The sequence below is a fragment of the Phyllostomus hastatus genome, unplaced genomic scaffold (genome assembly GCF_019186645.2).
Source record: "Phyllostomus hastatus isolate PE091 unplaced genomic scaffold, TTU_PhHast_1.1 phas_contig_38, whole genome shotgun sequence".
NCBI classification, from domain to species: domain Eukaryota; kingdom Metazoa; phylum Chordata; class Mammalia; order Chiroptera; family Phyllostomidae; genus Phyllostomus; species Phyllostomus hastatus.
This window is the reverse complement of record NW_025333869.1, coordinates 19,510,433-19,534,365: the sequence shown is the minus strand read 5'-3', so window position 1 is coordinate 19,534,365 and position 23,933 is coordinate 19,510,433. Positions and strand designations below refer to the sequence as shown.

At 46.9% G+C, this 23,933-nt stretch overlaps 1 protein-coding gene across 2 annotated transcripts in view; it reads right to left on the bottom strand.

Moving 5' to 3' along the window:
- Positions 1 to 806: 806 nt before the first annotated feature.
- Positions 807 to 23,933, bottom strand: part of DLG5 (discs large MAGUK scaffold protein 5) — a 119,288-nt gene continuing 96,161 nt past the window's right edge. For both annotated transcript variants that reach the window (XM_045842033.1, XM_045842034.1), the window contains exons 21-32: positions 22,031 to 22,193; positions 21,763 to 21,896; positions 20,908 to 21,054; positions 19,579 to 19,759; positions 18,765 to 18,913; positions 17,745 to 17,915; positions 16,687 to 16,883; positions 6,618 to 6,761; positions 6,256 to 6,383; positions 4,864 to 4,973; positions 4,022 to 4,131; positions 807 to 2,589 (exon numbers count right to left, since the gene is read on the bottom strand). In XM_045842033.1, the coding sequence (XP_045697989.1) occupies positions 2,486 to 2,589; positions 4,022 to 4,131; positions 4,864 to 4,973; positions 6,256 to 6,383; positions 6,618 to 6,761; positions 16,687 to 16,883; positions 17,745 to 17,915; positions 18,765 to 18,913; positions 19,579 to 19,759; positions 20,908 to 21,054; positions 21,763 to 21,896; positions 22,031 to 22,193 (1,738 nt within the window). In that variant the 3' untranslated portion in view covers positions 807 to 2,485. The remainder of the gene's footprint in view (positions 2,590 to 4,021; positions 4,132 to 4,863; positions 4,974 to 6,255; positions 6,384 to 6,617; positions 6,762 to 16,686; positions 16,884 to 17,744; positions 17,916 to 18,764; positions 18,914 to 19,578; positions 19,760 to 20,907; positions 21,055 to 21,762; positions 21,897 to 22,030; positions 22,194 to 23,933) is intronic.

Below are 23,933 nucleotides of genomic sequence, written 5' to 3'. Positions count from 1 at the left end.
GGCCCCACACAGCTCTCCCACTCCAGTGGCCACAGGTGAGGCTGAGCACAGGTCCACAGTCGAACCTGCAGGAAAGGACGAGGGAAACACCAACAGCAAGTCCGACCCCACAGGCTGGACCACCACAACAGCAAGAGGCTTTCCTAGAACACTGCCCTCAAGCTTCTCCAAACAAAAGAACAGAAGAGGAGGGCTCTCCTGTGACCCAGGCAACAGAGCATTCAACAAGGCCAGCCCTGGCCTCTTGGCTACTTTTCCCAGCTTCCCAAACTCCTGGAACATGGGCTTCCAGGCCCAAGCACGCTGCTCTGGACAGCCCTGCAATGCTGGGTCATATTGCAACACAGTCCCCCTGCAGGGCTGGCGCTCCTTACCCTGGGCAGGGCCTTTCCCCCTAGAAGATGGGGCCCTGGCTGAGAACATTACAGGACCCCATCCCCTTTGCTTTCCATGGTCCAATCCAAACCCGTAGAACTGAATGTGAGCATCTGAGGGCAGAATCTGAATCTTACACAAATCAGCCACCTGGTTGCAGCCACCACCAACACTCTGCTAGAGTGACGGAATGGTGGAAGGATGTGCAGAAGGCCGCAGGGGAAGGGAGGAGGGGGTTCAAGAGAGGCTGACACAGCAGGTCAAAGGGGCTTCTGATTATCACCAGAGCTGGAAAGGACCTCAGACATCAGCCAGTTCCAGTTACATGCTGCTGGGGAGGAAAGTCATCTTAAATCTAGGAATATTAGAAAGCTGAGGGAGCAGGAAAAGATGGGAAACAAGCAAAATATAGGAATCTCCATCACAACAAGTTACAGAAATTGACCTTTATTTATTGTACTAAAGTCTGTTTAACTTTTGATACAAAGTAAGGTTTCAGTACAGAAAATCCCAGTCTGTCAGAACAGTACCTGTGCACACTGTACCATCACAGTCCCACTGCCCACAGCGCAGAGCCACAGCCGGAGCGCGCACAAGTGAGACCTCGAGACAGCCTACAGCTTGTCTTAGTCGTCTGAGCTAGAAAACTTGTACCTGGAAAACAAGGGGCAGCATTGAGGACTGAAACGTGTCTCTTTTTGAACAACTGTGCAAGAAAATATATCCCTTTTTTAAAAATGTCAGTACGGCTAAACTACAATCTAGTGTCTAGAATTACAAAGAAAAAAATGAAATCAAAGATTTCTTGCTAGTAAAATGAAATGTTAGGAACAGTATTAAAATATAGGTCCCACCCCACTGACACATACACGGAGCCTAGCACAGTACCTATCACTAATGGGACGCACAGTTCAGGGAGGAACCACATCAAATCTTCAGCCAGAGACATCCAGCGTCTGAAGTGCAAAAAAAAAAAAAAAAACAAAAACAAAAACAAAAAACAAAAAACAAAAAAAACATATCCTGAACGAAGACATCCTCCTGGAGTACTTCTTGTTCATGTCGTGAGTGCGTAGCCAAGACTAAAAGATCCCACTCTCTCTCTTTAGATTTTTGACAAGGACAACACTAATCATCAGGCTTCCCCGAGGACTCTCAATTCAAAGCTTGAAACACTTTTCACATCCAAAAGAGCTGATGTGCCTGCCTCACTCTACAGAGCTTAAGAAGCACCCTGCCAATGCTGCACTGATAAAGGCTGTCACTATTTACAGAACCAAAAGAGGACCCAAAGGCATGCATGCATCAGCTTAACATCCTGCCCACAACTAGTTGTCATCGGGAACCCAAGAGGCTGCGATGGACCAGACAGAATGCTGAAATGGTAAACGCTGATGGAGAAGAAATAAGAGGGCGTGGAAGGCAGGAGGGAAAGTCTGAGAGACGAGGTTGTAAGACTGCCAATGTTGCCTTCCCTGCCACGGGCGAGTCGGCCCCACAAAGGCACTGGTTCTGCCACCACAGATGGCTAGGCATCTGCAGTCACGATGTCCTTCCAGGAGAGATGACGTTGAGGAGCAGAAAGTTTTTCAGAGCTCTGGTCCCACCAAGAACCTTCCAGAGCAAATCAGCCCCAATGAGGTTCCAGAGTTGTTTTGCTGAAAACAGGAACTAAACCAACACCAAAGCAACACAGGGGAGTGACAGAGGGCAGGGGCTGGGCACCGACAACATGGGCCATTCAAGTAAACATAAACAACCAAATACTTAGAAAAGGCTTGTAAACTTGTGATATGAAAGGGTCTCTTTGCAGCATCTCTGATCAGCTGGCTAAAGAAAGGTTGGTGTTGAACCTCTCTATCAAAGTCTTTTGTGTTTTTTGTTTTGTCTTAAAGCACACGTGTGAGAGGAAGACAGTCTGCTGGGCTGGGCCTGGATCCCATTCATCTGCGGCCCTCTGTCTCAAAGGAGGTGCTTCTGGAGTCCTCGTTCGTGGGTCCTTCCCCTTCGTGCTTATATACAGACAGACTCTATTTTTAGTCACTAAGGAGCTGTGCCAGATATTGACACCAGCAGACAAGCAACAGTCGTTTCACAGCACGGCGTCCTCCTACGGCGGGCAGGCTGGGATCCACAGGACTTTATTTTGTTCTTGATTGACCAATGCCAAGATCTGAGTGCAAATGCTCGACAGGGCTCCTCCTTGGACAACCCCTGCAAAACACACATGTCACTGAGCTCAGAGGAGAACCCCAGGTTTGAGGTAAGTAAATGCATCCTTTACTCTTTTGGTTTCTCTGCCTGTTTTGAGCCAGTGCCTCATTCCTACCCCACTCTTCCATCAGTAGGAAATTGGAGAAGAAAAAGAAATGAAGAGTTAAAACAAATCACTTTGGCTTTGTATCTGTCTCTCTGGTCCACTGTTCAGTAGGATGCTGAAAACACAGGCTTAAATGAAAGCTGGTGCCATATCTCACCTGGCTTCCCCAGCCCCTGAAACAGGGTAACCAGGATTTAACTACTGGCATCACATGCAATATGCCTTGTCTCACCATGGGGCCAGCATATCAGAAAGCCATTTGAGGTGTGTTATGATAGTCTAATCAGCAGCAGAATTCTACAGAAACAGGTGGGTTTAGCAGCTGAACAGCCTACAGACCAGAGGGGATTCCCAGCTAAGACAATGGCGTGCTTCTGTGTATGGCCCAGCCCTCAAAGAAGGCTTTTGACCCCTCGGGTCCTACAGACACAAAACCAAGGTGCTCAGTGCTCCAGGCAACAGCGCCTGCAGACAAAACAGGTGCCAGCTGCTTGCTACAAGGTGCATGTACAGGAATTGCTGGGAGTATTTACAAATTACTATAAAAACATGAGAGTAATTGTATGTCTGCTGACTCTAACAAAAAGGCAAGGCTTGTACTTTGTAAGTTTTGGAGTTTTAAATTTTCATTTCTCTACCGACTAAAATATTGGTCTGTGATGGACTGGGAATTAAAACACACACATAGACAGAAGCACCAAAGTTGGTTTTGAGAACAAATGTTGCCTGAGAAGCACCAATCTAGATCACAACACCCTCTACAAGTTAATTAAAATGACTGTCCCCACCTCTCTGTGGCCTCAGTATTATTACCCCCCCTCCCCGCAAGGGACAGATTGAAAGCCACAGAGTCAAATGACAACTAGGAACTGGAGCCATGCTTCTTTTGGTTTGCATCCTTACGAGAGACAGGAAGAATGCAACTTTTCTTCACTAAACCTCATGGTACAACTGACCTGCCCTGGAGGGTGCTGGGGACGAGGGTCATAGCCACCACCACCATGCTGCCCCCTGGGAACACTGAAGCTATTATACAGGGCGGTGAGACACACCTGCCACTGCACATGTAAAAAAATCTGGGTGAACAACACCAGACCATGACCCAAGTGACCCAAGGCCAAATCAGTGAACTTTATACCTTTCAACCTATAATCTTTCTGGCATTGCCCTGTGCCTGCAGTCAGAATGCCCACAATGCCAGTGCTTACATGGCATCCCCAGGCATCCGGAGAGCAGGGCTGTCACCACTTCTAAGAAGGATGTCTTTGGGACACCTGATTCCATCCCTGCTGTCTGCTGCTCCTCTCCAAGCCAACGCACACCTACCTGTGAAGTACCTACTGTACTCCTGTTCAATCTTCTGAGCCGTCTCAAACTGCTCCTTGGAATGCCTCTGAGTCACCTTGTCCTTCAGGTACAAGGGATCTCTCTGTTCCCTGTAGGGACATCCAGGGAACCAAGCTAAGTCTCTTGCTTCCCCAGGCCCTTCTCTTACCTTCCTGTGTTCAGAGTCACAGGGATCTCCATTGCTTCAGGGGCCTGGTGTGCTCCCCTCATAAAGCACAGGAATAGCTTGCAGACCCATGAGGAGCTCTGGGCCAAGTGGGGAGGTGGGCACCCCAGTGCATGCACACAGTAAGCAAACACCCCAGTAGCCCCTGAGAACAGAAGCTTGGAAGCATGAAAAAGCAAAATGGAGGGGGAACCTGATGAGCTGTTAGCCCAACCCATAGGGAAACCGAGGGTCAGTGAAAGCAAAGTCTTATCCGAGTCACAAGCCTGCTGGCAGAGCTGGACCTGACCCAGACCACCGAGTTCCTGTGTCCTTACAAGCACCAAGCTGAGAGGCAGGAACAGGGGGCAAGGGGAAGGGGCAAAGGGGGTGCTTTGCAGACAAAGCTGGACATACTCGGAACTGTGGCAGCACCCAAACAGGGCAGAGGGATGGTAGGCAGGGAGGGGCTGAGCTAGGCTAACACGGCCTGACTCTGAATGTGACAGTGGCTTAAAGTGGAAGGGTCATCCCCACATGTGCTGTCTGTTTCAAGGCCGATGGGTCTGTCTCGTTCTTCCACCCCCACCCAATACCCGACCCCTGCCACCTTGGCCATTTGAGCCAGTGGTCCCTGCCAGGCCCTAGGCTGACCCCCAAGGAGTCAGCCACCTACTTGATGTGCTTGGCGCTCTTGTAGTGGATGAAGATGACGATGGGGTAGATGTGCATGTGGTGCAGCCGCTCGATGGCATGGGGGGCGATGTCCAGCAGACAGTGCCGGTTCTGAGGGTGACAGGTAGAGAGTGAAAGCCAGGGCCAGGCCAGGGGAGCTGGGCCTCAGAAATACTGGAGCCCTTCTGGGGACACCCTCCACCCTTCTCTGCCACGAATGAGTCCCACCTCTCACCTCACACTGCTCTACCTAACTCCATAAATAAACATATAAAGTTCTACCCATGAACAAGGAAGCAAGACCTTCTTTTATGAAGACCACACATGGCAAACCGTGGGGAAAGCTTACCCCGAAAACTCTCTCTTCCCACCAGCTGTCAGCTCTGATGGGGTCAAGGCTGGGAGCCAGAGCTGAGTGGAGTTTGAATGGCCAACTGCAAACTTCCTTTCCTGCTTTTGCCCAAACATGGGGAACTTCTTAAAGTACTACCCCAGGCCATTTTTAGAAACCTTACTTTTGCCAGACTGAGCAAAAGAAAACTTGAGAACCTCAGCAGTGCCTGTGGTGGGGAAGGGGGCTGTCCGTCTTTGCAGTGCTGTAATAAAATGCATTCTGGGGTCCTCTGAGCCTCCAGGAGTGTGAGCCAAAGGAAGACCACAGGCACCGTGCCTATGGCTCTCCCTAGTCTCCGACAGCTCCAGAGAGCGACCCTACCACCAGCAGGCTAACTGCCCAGGGCACCGCTGACTGGAGCTCATGCTCTCCAACTCTACTTACAGCTCTAAGAAGCCACTCCTTCAGTTAAGAGGAGGAAAGCAAAGCCCAATGAGGTGGATGGACAACTGAGAAGGACGGAGTGGAGAAGTGCCCACACCCTCGAGGGCTGCCTTTCCAACACGATTTGTGATGTCCCCCCTTTTCCTCATGCTGCCTGGCAAATGGATCCCAAAATACTTGAGAGTCTGAAGATGAACAGCAGTGGCTCTTGGCCCTCTCAGGGGCGGGGGCCCTGAGGGTAGCTGTGTGCCCCGTCCCCAGATAAGGCACACGGAATGCTCTGCGCACAGGTTCCACAGATGCAGCTGGGGCCCTGCTGTGCAACTCCCTGGGACAGGCCCTTCTTAAGAGTTCAAGGTCTCATCAGAGGGGCAGAAGAGGCCTGCACACAGGGACTCCTACACTCCTCTCCCAGACTAGCTTCGTCTTTATGGAAGTGGAAGCACACAGAAGCACTGGGGGCAAACCCCGAGCAAGTTCATCTGGTTCATCTGGACTAAAGGACATGGGGGAGCTCAGTAGTCAGAGCTGCACAGAGCAGGGGACAAAAGCACAGGGTGGTGCAAGTCCAATGCTCAAACAGGTGCCAAACCCTCTGTCTGAAGCAACGGGTACCTTTTCTGTGATCTCCTTTATGGAAGCCACTGTGGTGACATCAAAATGGCCACTCCTCCGCTTGTAGTCCACAAACAGGCAGTCTTTGACACCTCGCTCAATGGCCTGCTGGGAGGCCTTCATCACCTCTGCAAAGCACAGACTCAGGAATCAGAATGCCCTGGTACTCGGCACTTTCTGGGGAAGAACTCTATGCAAAAGGGCTGTTAGGAACCCAGTCCTGCCATCCTGTCTTCCAGAGACAGAACCGGATGCTACTCGCTGGTCTGATCCAAGTTAGGAAGGCTCTGAAACACTGTGGGAGCCAAGCCCAGGAGATGGTGGACATGGACACAGGGACAGGCATGCAGGGGGCCCCTTACCAAGGGGGCATCTGCAGAACTTGCCAGGCGCCTCGTTTACCAGCATTTCCTTCACCACATCCAGTAAAGGCCCCAGAATCAGGACGGGCCTCAGGGAGGTGCAGTCTACTTTCTGGACCCGCTGATAGGCAAGGCTCACTGAATCTGAGGAAGAGAGAGGGGCAGGTCATGGGAACCCACTTGGAGCAAAGGGAGGGACAGTGGCTGGGGACACACCACTCCTTGGTCTTGTTAACTCCAGGCAGGCCCACCCACTTCACTCCACAAGTCCAGAGCCAGGTAGAACGTCCCACCCACCCCAGTATGCCTGGTAGTTAACCAGTTTTAGCACCAAGAGTCAAGAGTCTCACATCCTAGGCATCATTCTGGAGTGATTTCGCACTTCCTTCTGCTGCAATTCTTCCTTCTGTGTCTTACATCTGCTCACCTCACCCCCAGTACCAATTCCCTGCTCCCTAGAATGGTGATCCCTCAGAGGTCAGCAGGTACAGCCTTTCCTTCAGGTAGTTGTTCATGTGACCCAGACCTGCCCAGTACAGTGAGCAGAGGTGAAGGCCCTACTTTCTCGGCCCCTTTCCCATGGGCCAAAATGAACAGAACCAGGTGCTGTGAGCCAGCTCTGATCCTATAGATGAGGACAACCCTCAGGAAATGGCAGAGCACAAGACAAGGGATCTAGGTCCCTGGACAACCCCCAGAACAGGGCTGTCTCCCTAAACCACCCACCAGCTCAGATGTGTACATGGCAGAAAAATCAGCTCCTTATCATGCCTCAGCCACTGTTCTTTGGCCTCAGTCTCAGCAGTCAAATGAATATCCTAGCTGATACATGTAGAATAATCTAGTCCATGCAGGAGGTAATGGCCTAAGAACCGGCTTGTGAACACTTGTAGGCTCCTCGGCATCAGTCATAGTGCTGGCATCTCAGAAACACTTTTAAAAGTGTAAAAGAGCACAGTCCTTGCCCTTACTAAGCTCATACTCTAACCAGTGTCATAAGACAGCACCACGTGACAAGACAACCACAAAACAGCTGCCCAACAACTCCAGGCAACAGAACAAGCAATCCCAGGGATGGGACGGGATTAAACAAACACTGTTGGATCGGACGACGAAGAGACACAGGGAAGGCCCAGGAGGGCGGTGGGATGGGAGCTGTTCCTCAGGCAGAGCATGGCAGGATGGTGGGTGATGGCGATAGGTGGGGACAGAGCTGAGATGAGAGGGTGGAGACTAAGGGGGGCTTGTGAGAAAGGGTGGAGGAGAGGCTCAACCTGGAAGATGTGAACATAGCTGTGCATCAAAGTGCAACTAGGAGATGAGGAAAGAGGAGGCAGAAGCGTGGCTTTAACTGAACACGGCCCAGTACGAGGTGCAGCCTCAGCTCTATAAAGACCTTAAACACTGTAAGTCACCTTCCTGTTGGCCGCTCTATGGGTGGAACTCTGAGACTAGTTCAGGCTTCCCAGTTCACTGACAAGCATGGGAAGTGTGCCCAGCTGGCTGGAAACCTGGCAGTGACACCACCAAGCCCGATGTCCAGAAGAGCAAAGAATATTTCTCTAAGCAGAAGTGAGCACTGGGCCATTATAGGGTCATGGCGGCAGTGTACAACTCTGAGAACAAAACCTCTCTTTTAGTATTGTCATACATAAAACACAAGATCTTAGATTTAGGCCAGATGTGGTCTGGGATAAAACAGGCCTTTCCTGCAGGGTTTGGGGAGGCCAGCCTTTCTTTTTCTGAAGGAAATGGCCTGAACTTATGGGGGCCAACTGAAGTGTATAGTAGTGGGACATCACCTTTTATTTTGTGCAGTTTCTATTAAACTTGAACTGAGAAAAAAAAATCATAAGAATGAAATCATAAAAAGTACCTTCTCTGACCACAATGAGATAAAACAAGAAATCAATAGCAGAAACAAAATCCACAAACATGTAGAAATTATTTTTTTTAACATGTGGAAATTGAACAATTCTCTAACAACCAATGGCTGAAAGAAAAAAATTACAAGGAAATTTAAAAAACATCTGGAGACAAATGAAACTGAAAACAAAGCATACAAGCCAACACTTCACAGCAAAAACAGTACCAAGAGGGGAAGTATATAGCAATAAATGTTAACACTGAAAAAGAAGGAAGACCTCAAACCAACAAACTATATACTTTAAAGAACCAGGAAAAGAACACATTAAACCCAAAGTTAGCAGAAGGAAGGAAATAATAAACAGCAGAGATAAATTAAATAGAGAATAGAAAAACAATTAGAAAAAAATCAATGAAACCAAGAGTTAACTTTTTTAAAAGATCAATAAACTCATACCTGACTAATGAAGAAAAAGAACACATAAATAACTAAAATTAGAAGCAAAAGAGGGGACATTAAAACAAACTTCACATAAATAGAGAAGATTAAAAGAAACTATTATACTAGGAATAATTATATGTCAACAAATTAGATAACCTAGAATTCATGAAATATTCCTAAAAACACACAACCTATCAAGACTGGATCATGAAGAAATAAAATATCTGAACAAACCTGTAGCAAGAAAATTGGAATGGTAATCAAAAAACTTCCCAACAAAGAAAAGCCCAGGACCAGATGGTTTCACCACAGAATTCTACCAAACATTTAAAGAAAAATTAACACCAATCTCCTCGGATTTTTCCAAAAAGAATTTATGAGGAAGGAAAACTTCCAAACTTATTCTGTGAGTTTACTCTGATTACTTTGCTAGCAAAACCAGAAAAAGACACAAGGAAACTGCAGAACAGTATTACAGATGAATATTGATGCCAGAATCCAAAGAAAATACTAGCAAACTTAACAGTATATTAAAAAGATTATACATCATGATCACATGGGATTTATACCTGGAATGTAAGGATGGTTCAACATAGAAACACCTATCAATGTAATATAACACATTAACAAAATGAAAGACAAAACCACAGTATCATCTCAATTGATGCAAAAAAATCTGTCAAAATTCCACACCCTTTACAACAACAACAACAACAACAACAACAACAACAACAAAACACTCAGCAAGCTGGAATAGGAGGAAACTACCTCAATATAATAAAAGCCACATATGAAAAGCCCACAGCAAACATTATACTCAATGGCAAAAGACTGAAAGCTTTCCTTCTGAGATCAGGAACAAGGCAAAGATGCTCACTACCACCACTACTATCCAATGTAGTACTGGAAATCTCAGCCAAAGCAATTAGAGAAGAAAAAGAAATAAAAGGCATCCAAATTAGAAAACAAGAAATAAAAGTATGTTTGCAGATAACATCATCTTTTAAGTTGAAAACCCTAAAGTATGTTTAAAAACTGTTACAACAAATAAACAATGTTAGCAAGGTTTCAGTACACAAAATCAACATACAAAAAATCAGCTGCAGTTCTATAAGTAACAATGATCAATCTGAAAAAGAAATTAACAAGCCCATTTACTATAGTATCAAAAACCAAAATAGGAATAAACCTAACCAAGGAAGTAAAAGACTTGTACTGAAAACCACAAAATGTTGCAAAAAGAAATCAAAGAAAATACAAATAAATGTAAAGACATTTTATACTCATGGTGTGGAAGATTCAGTATTGTTAAACTGTCCATACTACCCAAATTAACCTATAGATTCAATGTAACCCCTATCAAAATTCCAATTGTTTTGCAGAAATGTAAAAAACATCCTAAAATTCATATGGATACTCAAGGGGCCCTTAGTAGTAAAAAAAAAATCTTAAAAAGAACAAACCTGAAGGTCTCATACGTCCTGATTTCAAGACATACTGCAGTTGACCTTTGAACAGCATGGGGATTAGAGGTGCTAACCCCCCAACGCACACACAGTTAAAAATCCATGTACAACTCTTACCCAAAACTTACTTACAGTTGTCCCTCAGTATCTGTGGGGTACCAGTTCTAGGACCCCCTATAGATACCAAAATCCACATATGCTCAAGTGCCATATATAAAATGGCACAAAACACTCCCAACTGTGGACTGAAAATACTGTCTTCAATCCATGGTTGCTTGAATCCATGGATACAAAACCTGGGTTTATGGAGGGCCAACTGTATGTTTATGAAAAAAACCTGCATATAAGTGGACCCATGCAGTTCAAAACTGTGATGTCCAAGGGTCAACTGTACAAAGCAACAGTAATCAAGGACAGTAAGGTAATGACATAAAAACATATATTTGTACCAATGGAAGAGCATAAAGAACCCATGAATAAATCCTTGTATATATGGCCAAGTAATTTTTGCTAAGGGTACCAAAATTATACCAATAGGGAAATGAAGACTCTGATATCTACAGGCAAAAGTATAAAACTGGGCCCTTATCATACACCCTTATACTAAAATTAACCCAAAATGGATTAAATACCTAAATGGAAGAAAGCATAGAGGAAAAGCTTGATGACTGGTATAGGAAATGATTTCTTGGATATGACACCAAAAGCACAAGCATCAAATAAAATAGATAATGAGACTACTTCAAATTTTAAATTTTTTTGTGTTAAACAATCAACAGAGTGAAAAAACAATTTATAAAATAGAAGGAAATATCAGCAAATCATATATATCTAATAGGGGTTCTATATCTAATAGGGATATCCAGAATTTATAAGACACTTCTAGAATTCAACAACAACAAAATTTTTTAAATGGGTGAAGGATTTCAGTAGACAATTCTCAAAAAAAAAAAAGACATAAATGGCCGACAAGTATATGAAAAAGATAATTAATGTCACTAATTAGGAGGAATGCAAATCAAAACTTCATTGAGATACCACCTTATACCACATTAGGATGGCCACTACCAAAAGAATGAAAAATAACAAGTATTAGCAAGAATGTAGAGAAAGTGGAACTCTTGTGTACTGCTGGTGGTAAAGGAAAACAGTGCAGCCACTACAGAAAACAATAGAGTGGTTACTGTCCTGGCTGGTGTGGCAAAGTGGACAGAGCGCGAGCCTGCAAACCAAAGGGTCACTGGTTCGATTTCCAGTCAGGGCACATGCCTGGGTTGCAGACCAGGTCGCCAGTGAGGGCCACATGAGAGGTAACCACACATTGATGTTTCTCTCCCTTGCTTTCTCCTTCCCTTCCCCTCTAAAAATAAGTAAATAAAAATTAAATAAAACAACAACAACATAGTGGTTCATCAAAAAAATTAAAAACAGGATTACCATGTGATCCAGCAATTCCACTTCTGGGTAAATAGACAAAAGAATTCAAAGGAGGATCTCAAAGAGTTATTTGTACACCCATGTTCATCCAGCATTATTCACAACAGCCAAGTGGCAGAAGCAATCTAAATGTCCATGGACAGATGACTGGATAGGAAATTTGTGGTAGACAGATCCAATGGACTGTTATGCAGCCTTACAAAATTAAGGAAATCCTGTCACATGCTATAAAATGGATGAACCTCAAGAAAATTTTGCTAAGCTGAAGACAGAGGCTTAAGGTATACTTTGCCTCCTCGCATAACCAAAAGGACAACAACAAATTAAAAAAAAATAACCAGGACTGCCAGAAAATCAGACTGTATGGAAGTCTGACAACCAAGGAGTTAAAGTAGAAACATTCATCCAGACAGGTAGGAGGGGTGGAGACAGGCAGCTGGGGCAGAGAGGAGCCACAGTAAGACAGAGGCTGGAGGACCAGAATGAGCAAGTCAGCTGCTGGCAGGCCAGGTGGTCCCACATTTGCATGAGGATAACTGAGAAGAACAACTGGGGAACCAGACAGACCATGTAACCCAGGGTTCTAGTGTGAGGAAATAAAGTCTCAAAACCTCTGACACTAAAAACCTGTGGGGGTTGAGGCAGCAGGAGAAACTCCCAGCCTTACAGGAGAGTTCATTGCAGAGACCCACAGGGTCCTAGAACATACACAAACCAACCCACCTGGAAACCAGCACCAGAAGGGCCCAATTTGCTTGTGGGTAGCAGAGGAAGTGACTAAAAGCCAGTGGAGAGCCAAGCAAGTGGAAATGTTCCCTCTCGGACCCCTCCCCCACACACATCATCACAACGCAACAACACGGGTTTCCCTACCCTCACAAAGACCTAAGGCTCTGCCCCTTACAAGGTAACAGGCACACAGAGACAAAAAACATATATGGTCCAAATGAAAGAACATATCAAAGCTCCAAAAATAGAGCTAAGCAACAAAGAGAAAGCCAATCTATCAGATACAGAGTTCAAAACACTGGTAATCAGGATGCTCATAGAAATGGTTGAGTATGGTCACAAAATGGAAAAAAAACTGAAGGCTATACAAAGTGAAATGAAGAGAAATGTACAAGGAACCAACAGTGAAGGGAAGGAAACTGGGACTCAAATCAGCAGTTTGGAGCAGAAGGGAGAAATAAGCATTCAATCAGAACAGAATGAAGAAACAAGAATTCAAAAAAATGAGGAGAGAATTAGGAACTTCTGGGACAACTTTAAATATTCCAACATCAGAATCATAGGGGTACCAGAGGAAAAGAGGAAGAGCAAGAAATTGAAAACTTATTTGAAAACATAATGAGGATTAACCTCCCTAATCTGGCAAAGGAAATAGACTTCCAGGAAATCCAGGAAGCTCAGAGAGTCCCAAAGAAGTTGAACCCAAGGAAGCACACACCAAGGCACATCATAATTACATTAGCCAAAATTAAAGATAAGGAGAGAATCTTAAAAGCAGCAAGAGAAAAGGAGAGTTACCTACAAAAGAGTTCCCATAAGTCTATCAGCTGATTTCTCAAAAGAAACCTCACAGGCAAGAAGGGGCTGGAAAGAAGTATTCCAAGTCATTAAAGGCAAGGACCTACATCCAAGATTACTCTATCCTGCAAAGCTACCATTTAGAATGGAAGGGCAGATAAAGTACTTCCCAGATAAGGTCAAGTTAAAGGAGTTCATCATCAACAAGCCCTTATTATAGGAAATTATAGGAAATGTTAAAGGGACTTATCTAAGAAAAAGAAGAAGATCAAAACTATGAACAGTAAACTGACAACAAACTCACAACTACCAACAACTGGAACTAAAAACAAAAACAAATACAAAAACAAAAACTAAGCAAACAACTAGAACAGGTACAGAATCACAGAAATGGAGATCACATGGAGGGTTATTAGCAGGGCAGGGAGGGAGAGAATGGGGGAAAGGTACAGGGAATAAGAAGCATAAATGAAAGATACAAAATAGGCAGGGGGAAGTTAAGAATAGTATAGGAAATGGAGAAGTCAAAAAACTTATATGTACGGTCAAGCCATAGACATGAACTGAGGGGGTGGGGAATGTGGGTGGGAGGAGGGTGCTGGGCAGAGGGTATTAAAGGGGGAAAAATGGGACAATTGTAATAGCATAATCAATAAAATATATTTAAAAATGAAAAAAAGAGAAAACTTTGCTAAGTACACGCCTATCACAAAAGGACGAATGCTGTATTATTCCATTCACATGAAGTATCCAAAGTAGTCAAAATTACAGAAACAGAAAAAGGTGGCATAGTTATCAAGAGTGGTGAGGAGATAGGAGGGGACTTAGTGTTTAGTGTGTATGAAGTTGCAGTTTTGCATGAAAAAGTTCTAGAGATCTGTTGTATAACAATGCAAATACATTTAACACTACTGAACTGGATACTTAAAAATGGTTAAGATGGTAGATTCAATGATATGTGTTTTTACCACAAAAGTATCAACTGGAAACTAAAATTAAATATGCAATTTCTAAAATAAGAACATATATATTGGACACAACAGAAGATGCACTGAAAAATGGGAAAGAGGGCAGTAGAAAGCATCCACACTGAAGCATGGGAAAAAAAAGATGGAAAACATGGGGGGGGGCGTGTAAAACACATATGGGACATGGTCAAAGAAGAGAGAAAGATACAGAAAGAGAGGAAAGAAGAGCACAGAAGTACTTTCAAGGAAACAATGGTCAGGCATTTTCCAAACTAAAACAATTTTCCAAAGTGTAAGTATATGGGCACTTTTTCATACCTATATTGTACTTGAATAAAATGAAAAGAAGTTAGTCACTGTGGGTTAAAAACAGACCCACATGCTGCTTGTAAGAGACATTTAAATATAAAGCTATAGAAAAGTTTAAACTAAAAGGATACAAAAAGATGAACCATGCAAACACTAACCAAAAGAAAATGGGTGTAACAGTGACATCAGACAAAATAGACTTTAAGGGAAGAAACATTACTAAAAGTATATTTCATGATTATAAGAGGCTCAATTTGCTGGAATATATAATAATTCAAAAGATGTATGCACCTAAAGACAACTTCAAGAAACTGGCAAACTAAAAGGAAGAATAGACAAATGGCTATTTTTCAAAGATATTAATATGTCCATTGAACATACAAAAATGCACCAGAGATGGTGTCTATGGGGGAAGGGAGGGGGAATATGAAAGCGGAGATCAAACAAATAAAAGAAGGAAAAAAATAAAAAATTAAGTAAGTGAGAAACCTTGCCATAATCAGGAGGTCAACAGACTTTATCTGCCAAGGGCAAGATGGTGAATATTTTTAGGTTTTAAAGGCCAAAAGGCAAAATCAAGCAACTATTATTGCCAAAAGGCTACCATTTTTACATTTTACAATGCCAGAACTAATTCTTACCACGCAGCATATAAAAACAGGCAGTGGGACCTGTTGGCTCAGTTGGTTGATGTCATCCCACAAACTGAAAGGTCACTGGTTTGATTCCTGGTCAGGGCACATGCCTCCTGGGTTTCGGGTTTGGTCCCCAGTCTGGGTGCATGCTAGAGGCAGCTGATCAATGTTTCTCACACATCAATGTTTCTCTCCCTGTCTTTCTCCTTCCCTTCCCTTCTCTTTAAACAATAAATAAAATGTTTAAAAACAGTCAGTGGGCCACATGTAGTCCATGGACTGTGGTATGCCAACACTTGTCCTGACTCAGATGACAGTGAGCCATGAAAAAGGTAGAAATCACTCAACTCACTACGCCGAAGGCCTTAATTTTAAAAATAAGGAAGGAGCCCTGGCTGGTGTGGCTCAGTGGATTGAGCATGGCCTGCAAACCAAAAGGTCACTGGTTTGATTCCCAGTCGGGGCACATGCCTGGGTTGTAGGCAACATCCCAAACTGGGGTGTGCAAGAGGCAGCTGATCAATGTTCCTCTCACACATCGATGTTTCTCTCCCTCTCTCCCTCCTTTCCCCTCTCTCTAAAAATAAATAAAATCTTTTAAAAAAATAAAAATAAGGGCGGCACGGAGGGAAAAAGGAAATAGCCTGTTCTACCTTCTGACGCTCATTGCCACCTCCACGCCCAGAAAGAAATAAAAGAAGGTGCACAATCTAGGACAGTGGACATATACGAGGGTCTGAGGAGCAAATGTCACAAGCATCTCCTGCCTTATAGGACAAATATACCCTTTCCTCAATGGCAATCTGCCAGGAGATGTCTGACTCCCCCCTATGCAACTCCAGGCCTGGGTCAGCACCCAGCCCTCGGAAGATCTTATAAAAATCATTAACAGATACAAAAGTGAGGCCAGAAAAGGGCAAAGATCTGCAGAGACTGGTGGTCACCACTGAGTAACCTATAATAAGCGTCCCCAAAAACTAGAAGCAGCACAATGAGCATTTTGCCTACTTACTACCTGTCCTTCCTTACTAACAGAACCTGCATTACAGGCTAGCAATGTGCCTTTTCAACTTTCTCGCACATGCGAGTGGCCAATGAAATGCAAGTAGAAATTGCAGGGTGGGGCTTCCAGGTGAGCTATTTAAAGAGGCACACTCAGCTAAGGCACATTTTGCCCCTTCCTTCTTCCTGCTGCTGGAACATGGACAGGATGGCTGGAGCTGCAATGAAAGCCATATCCTACACAGCAGACTGAAGACAGCAGCACCACCATTCCACCCCAGGCCCCTAACTCTAGATTATTTCTGTGCAAAAGCAAAGTAAACCTCTACCTTGTTTAAGTCACTGTTGTAAGGATTCTGTGGTCAACAGCACACCCAATCCCAAGAGCCCATTGGAAAAACAAGCTCAGTCACTTGCCTTCAAAGAGTGGAATGGAGTCACTGGAAAAGGTATCCAAGGTGAGAAGGTCTTTCCCATCTTTAGACCCGCTGCGTTTGTGCTTATGTTTTCTTCGAAAGAAGGATCTGCGTGCAGCTGCTGACAGTGTCTTTGAGGCATTGTTGTCATCTTTGACTTCAGACATGCTGAGCCTCCTGGAGAATTCCTGGTCCATCCTGCAATCACAGGGAATGGCAGTCCTGGGAAGGGACCATCTCCTGCCTGGCCTGCCCATGAGGAGAACGAGAGCTGAGAGTCCAGGTTCCTCCAGTGCTCCTCTGCAGGTGTCATGGATACTTCACTCACCTATGCCACCAAGGGCCCCTGGCACCACTGCTGTGGGGCGACACAAACACCAGTGCTGGGGGCAAGCTCTCAGAGCAGGCAATTTCTATATTCAGAAGGGTGTCAAAAGCAACTAAGCCTGCACTTGGTGGTATTACAGGTAATGCTTCCTGCCATAAGAGGAATGAAGCACTGATACACACTGAACATGAACAAACCTTAGAAAGATTATACCAAGTCAAAGAAGCCAGCCACAAAAGACCACCATGCTATATGAGTGTATTCACATTAAAGTCCAGAACAGGGAAATGTACAGATATGGAAATATTAGTGGTTGCCTACAGTTAGAGGAGGAGGCAGGGAAGAGAAGGACAAAAAGAGTAGCTAAAGGCTACGTGACTTCTTTCTTAGATGAAGACGATGTTCTAAAATTGACTGGTGAGAGTTGCACACAACTGTGAATATACAAAATCCCACAAGTTTGTACACTTCGATGTAAACTACATGGTATGTGAATTACATATCAATAAATCTGTTAAAAATAAAAAAAGTTATGTCTCCTAAATTGCCACTGTGCTCTTGTACAGAACTGACTTATGTACAAAATTGACTTAGGCTAGAAGTAGCTTTTTAGATGAGCAACTGTGGCAAGACAGACAGACCAGAAGCCAAAATAAACAGCAGAATGAGTCCCCCATCCTGTGGGATAGTGTCACAGGTGCCACCCCAAGCACCGTACACAAAGCACTTACACGTATTTGCTGGGGATCTGCCCCCGCTGGATCTTCTGGGCACTCTCGTCCAGCTGCCACGCCATCCAGGACCCAAATGTACCCTGGGGCAAGGTGTCATCGACATAGAGGATGTCGTCTTTCTTAAAGCTCAGCTCCTGCTCCACCTCTGCCAGCCGGTCATACAGGGCCCTGGACCAGGTGACGGAGGGAAGAAGGTCAGGAGGCCACGTGCCTTGGCAGCCATGTTCCTGGGTCTGCTCTCCTGCTCTGAGCTCTCCCAGACCATGATCAGGTCCTGCCATCTCCCCTCATCCTGGTGGTGGTTCCCCAAGAAGGGAGCCCAGACTTTACACAACAGGACAAAGAAGCTGCCTTTACTCCCTGAGATAGGGGCTCTCTGGGAACAAGGGTTCCCTCATACCAATCATGTACAGAACTTACTGCCAAGAACCAAGACCACATCCACCCTTCCTATTTGCTGCCTTCTCTGAGGCAAGGCTGATGGTTCCTACAGACTGGAAACTCCCTAGGATGGAAACATGTCATCCCTCACTAGGAAGGGGATCCTAGGGACAGGGACCCATACCTCATGGTACACAGTTGACCAGTGTTTTTATTTCTCTTGTGGCCTCAGATCTTAGGGAATATGAAGGAAGCTATGAGCACCCTTTGGAAACCACTAGGTGCCTGCCCCCTAGTGGGGGGAAATCAGAGCACTGTGGACATACTGCAGCAGGATCACCAGAGCTGGCTCAGGGGAAGACTGGGAAAGGAGGGTAGCCCACAGGAAAATGGAGCTCTGAGGCCTCAAAATCCCCCAGGACCAAACCCTAAAGGGTTTGGGTTTGCCTGGGCCCCGCAAGCCCTCGTGGGTTTTTCTAAGTCACAAGTACCTTGCCATGACCTTGCAGTTGGGCCCTAGTAATGATCACGGGCCTCACACTTTGAGGCAAGAATGCAAAGACATTTACTAGGAACAGTCTTCATCAAAAGCCCCTCCCCTGGCCCCAAATCCCTGGAACCCATGGCCACTGGCACCTGATGTAGAAGCTGTCGCCAGGCAGACCCTTGACCTTGGCAAACTCCTCTGGGCGGTACTGCACCTTCAGGCGGACACCATCCTTGGGCTTCAGCATCTCCACATAGACCTCCTCTACTGTCTTGCTGCGCATATCCAGACTGCCGAACTGCCCAGAGACAGGGAACTGGGGTCAGAGGGCAGAGGCCAGGGGCAGCTTGGGCACCCGTGAGGGGAAGATCGTGGGATCAAGTACAGATTCAATATCCCCCTCACTGAGAATCTGCCTGCCTCCCCTTCACAGGCAGCGCCGAGTCGCCTGCTCACTGTCTGCTCTGCGCTCCAGAGCAGGATAGAAACATGCCATCCCCCACCAAGGAGGGGATCCAAGAGACAGGGACCCATACCTCACAATACACAGTCGATCAGTGCTATTATTCTTTTTTGCAGTCCAGGAGAAGCCCCGCTCTGTCCCCCAGCAACAAACGCTGCACTTCAACTTCCTTATGCTACCTGTATTTCTCAATGTCTACAACCCAGCTTCCCTATCCAACAGGAGACCCAGTGAGAGGCAGATGACACTCTCATCATCACATCAGAGTCCTGCCGCTGACAACAGCAGAGCATCTTCCCTCCAGACACCAGTGCCTGAGCTGGGGCACTGCCCACTTCCCTGTGATCTGCCCAGAGGATCTTGGCAGCATTCAACACTGACAAGGGTCACCAGGTGAGAGGCTGCGTACGCTCTTCCACCTCCTATGCCACCTGAGAACGCAGGAAGCCTGAAAAGCAGACAGAGGAGCCTGGCCTGCTGCTCAGCAGCTCAGAACTCACCTCAAGGATGAGGTCCCCCGGCACAAGGCCATCGGGGCCCTTGGCAGGACTGTCGTCCTCCACCTCAGCCACAAACACCCCATGCAGGTTCCCACCACATAAATGCACTCCAAGCTCCAGCTGGGACTTTCTGATGAAAACGACTCGTGGCTCTGGGCTCTTCTTGGCATCTCCCACCATCCTTTCAGGAAAGAAAACAGAGTTCTCTAATCATGCACAGGGTGGAAGGAGGGCATGGAAAAGACAAAACAGTGGCCAAGGCCCTAACCGTGTCTGCTTGCTCCCATATCTCATGAGGCCTCAGAATCACAGGGAGCTGAAAGGGGTCCCTGCATAGGCTCCAGTTCTAGTGATTTAGCTTACTGGCAGGACACTGAGGTTTGGCAGAGATGAAAACCTGGGCCCCAGGTCACAAAGCCAGTTGGGAACAGAGCGGAAATCAAACCCCCTGCTTTCTAGCCCAGCTATTAACCACGTGCCTTAGGCTGTGCATCTCTCCTACCTGGATTGTACTTGTTTTCCTAACCTTATTTTGCCTAAGGAAAGTTAGAGCCAGTCCCCCTGGCCAGAACACAACTCATTCAGCAAGTGTTTACTGAGCAGCTTCTGAGGCCCAGGGACTGAGCTAAACCACAAAGACGGACCCACTGCCATTAAGGAACTCACAATGCAGTGATGGAGACTAAACCACTGGCAACAGATTGACTGAAGGAAAGGGGACAAGGGTGGAATGTGATGAAAGGGAACTCAGGGGAGATGCCAGCTGGTGATTACAATATGCTGTAGGTCAGTTCCAATACGACGGACTTTGGTGCAAAGGACACAGAGCTGGCCTATTCTGAGTGAGGCCAGGGCTTGGTCAAAGTCCCAATGTGACAGGGATACAGCTCCGTGCAAGACCACATGCCCTGGCCCTCAGGGCCCTCTCCCCATTTCCTGCTCCAGCTCCCACGCGTGCCCTGCCTCCTCCTGCTCACAGAAAAGCCAATTACTCCTCTGACTGCTCTCCACCCCCACCCTTTGTATGCCTAACCCCTGCTCATCCTGAACATTTGACTTAGCTGTCACCATTCCCTGCCACACTCCTGACTGCTCCATCACGGCCTGTATGGCCCCTCCTAGCAAGTATAAGACAAAAAAAAAAAGAAAGAAAGCACGAAAAGGTAAGAGGGAGGAAGGGGAAAAGCCTTGTGTCAGTAGCACAGGGCAATACTGCTGTCTAGTACCCGCACCTCTCAGAGGATGTGCTCCTGCCAAGAAAACGACCCACCTGGCCCACCCATTCACTGAGGCACACAGGTGAAAGGCTCACAGCATGCATTTGCTGACCTGGAGCTGGGGCCGCTCTGCTTGGGTGAGGGGGTGTCAGGGCCTTCATCTTGCTCCATCAGCGGGTCAATGACAGAGGGATGCTCTGGGGTGGTAGCACCACTGCCCTGGAGAGTGGAGTGGGTGCTGGCAGGGTCCAGGTGGGAGCTGGGGATACAGGACAGGAAGAATAAGGAGCACACAGCCTTCAGCAGCCTGGAGCCATTTGCTGTCCCGCAGTGACCAGGACTAGGCCGTGAACAGGAACCAGATTACACGACACTGCACCCTGAGCCCTGAGAAGAGCAGATGTCCTGGGGGCTTGAACTCAGGTCATCCACCCTGGAGAATTTGCCTGTCCTCTCCTCATCTCCAGTTCTCAACTCGGGGACACACTGCGAAGGTGTCAGCCTAGGGGACACACAAATTTGCATCCCTTTTCCTCTGTGCATCTCATTTCACCCCTCAGCTGATCTGTGCAGTGCTGCATGGCAGGGGCACGTCCCCCTTCTCTCATCTACCCTGTAACCCACAGCATGAGGGCAAGTAAGGGTGGTGTCTGCTTTTGGACAGGGGCTGTGTGTGTGAATCCTACCCCAGGGCCTCAGCTCCTGGTTACCATACCCCAAGCTGTGGGGCCTCCTGCAGCTCAGGGGAACCCAGCCACCTGTCTCCATACCTATTTCAAAAGGAGAAACCTGCCCTCTAATATGTCCTTTCTCCAAAACCCAGAGCTAGTCAACTCTCCTCTTACAGCAATAGAATGCACAAAAGTTGCAGCTGGTACCCTGGGTCTCCCTGTGGTGAACCATGCATCTGCCACACTCATCTCACCACCCCCAGCCCAGACAGCCCTTCAGAGGCCCAGGCTCTTACCTGGACCGGGAGTGGCTGCTGAGCTGGTGCATGTGGGGGTTGTACTGGGCCAGGATGGTGATGGTGTCACACTGCTGCCCAATGATGAGCCGGGCCTGCTGCTCCGTGGCACTCCGCAGGTTTATGCCATTGAACTAGGAAATACCCAGAGTGGGGTCAGTGATATGGCAGGGCTGGGAACGTGGGGAACACGGCTCTTCCATGGAAAGGAGGCAAGGAGGAAAGGAGGGAGGGAAGAAAGTAGTGCAGACAGGCAGCTCCCACTTACCTCAAGTAACTGATCCCCATACTCAAGGCCAGCCTGGTGTGCAATGCTGCCCCCAGTCACCTTGGAGACATAGACACCACCCTTCTCTCCACTCACAATGGAGATGCCCAGCGGCTCTGAGCCCTTCTGCAGCTTGACATGGCGTGGCTCCTCCACGTAGGGCCTTGGAAAAGAGACAACAGTTTGGGGGACTCGGAGCCAAGGGAAAGGTTTGGGCAAGACTGGAGGCAAGGCATGCAATCAGCTATGCAGAAAGGGCCAGTGAGCACCAGATGCTCCTATGATGACACAGCTGGATGGGAACGTGATGACCCCACCTTTGTATGACAGTGATACACATTCCTGAAACCTCATGCTACACAAACACAACAACCCAAATGGACACGAACACCCAGCCCCAAAGACACAAAGAATAGTCCAACTGAACTAGAAGGACTAATATATGCAGGGGGAAAGCACAAAGATTTTCATAACATGAGAACAGTTCCTTCACAATGTGCAATTTACAAACCCCCAGTGGGGTGTAAAGATGGCCTCAAGTGAAAAGAAATGGCTTCTGGGATGATACTCACCCAAGAAAAGACAATATAAAGTATCAGTTTTATATTTGCCTATATACCGGGTGATGTAAAATGATCATGGAAATTAAGCTAATGCAAACTCAAGCCATTAAAAAGGGAGCAGGAAGCCTGAGAGTAAGGCAGCAACCATGCACTTGCTGGCCTGGGGAAAGTTTACCACGTGCCAAGGGCACGGGGGGGAGGGGGGGCTCAAGTGGTGACCTCAAGTCAGGCCAACCTCAGACTCCTCAGGGAGGAGGCCCTGGGCCTGGCAGCCATGGGCAGTCTCAGGAGGGATCTGTGGTGGTGAAGACATCTGGAAGGTGCGAAAGGTTAGAAACAGAGGGCTGCTCGGAGAAGGAAGACAACCACAGACTCCTGGAACGTAACAGACAGAAAGACAGCCAATTGCACTTTGCGCTGCCCTGAGCTCTTCCTTTCAGGACAAAATCACGGCCAAACGTAGAACCAGTAGGAGAGTCATCTCCTTGGGCTGCCCTCCAGAACATATGGGTAGGGTGGATCCATGTGGATCCACGCAGCAAAGGGTAGCAGAGCAGGAGGAGGGCAGGGCCCTGAACCATCCACCCTTGCCGCCCAGAGGCACAGCAATCTCTCAAGCTCTGTGAGCCTCACGCTGCGTCCCTGCTGCTCGGCGCCCAGTCCTCTTAGATGCTGAGGTCAAAATCCTCCTTGACTTGTCACTTCTCCTCTCCCACACTCCAAAACATTCTCCCCTTCCCAACTCACCTGCTGTGCAATGCCTTCCTTGACCCTCCAGCTCAGACGCATCACCAGTCCCCGGCCTGCACCCTCCATTACTTTAAGACTCAACACATATTAGAGTGCCAAGCAGTTTAAATGTTCTAAGAACCCTTAGCAAGCAACCACCCCAACACCATCCTCATGCCCCAGCCAAGGACAATGATATTAAGGCCCAGAGCCGTGAGCAGGTCGCCTGCCCAGGCCAGCCTGCTGATGCAGCAGAGCTGGTTTCTGGCTGCAGGTCCTCATTCCTCACTGAATACCCTTTCCTCTGTTCCTCCTCCAAACAACACACCTATCTCAAAAAAGAACAGGTAACTGAACCATAACAGCCATACAACAGACGCCATGAAGCCATTACGAATGATACCAAGATTGACTGACACATAATGATATCTAGGACATGATGTGGCTGAGAAGATAAGGCAGGCTGCTGGGGCAACACATCAGTGAATGCTAGGTGACCCAAACAAGGGTGGCCTCGCCCTCGGATCAACTCAGTTGGAACTCTCCAACTCACACTGCTTCCACCAATAAGCACCTCCCCTTGCCTGAGCCCTGGCCCGCCTGCAGGGATG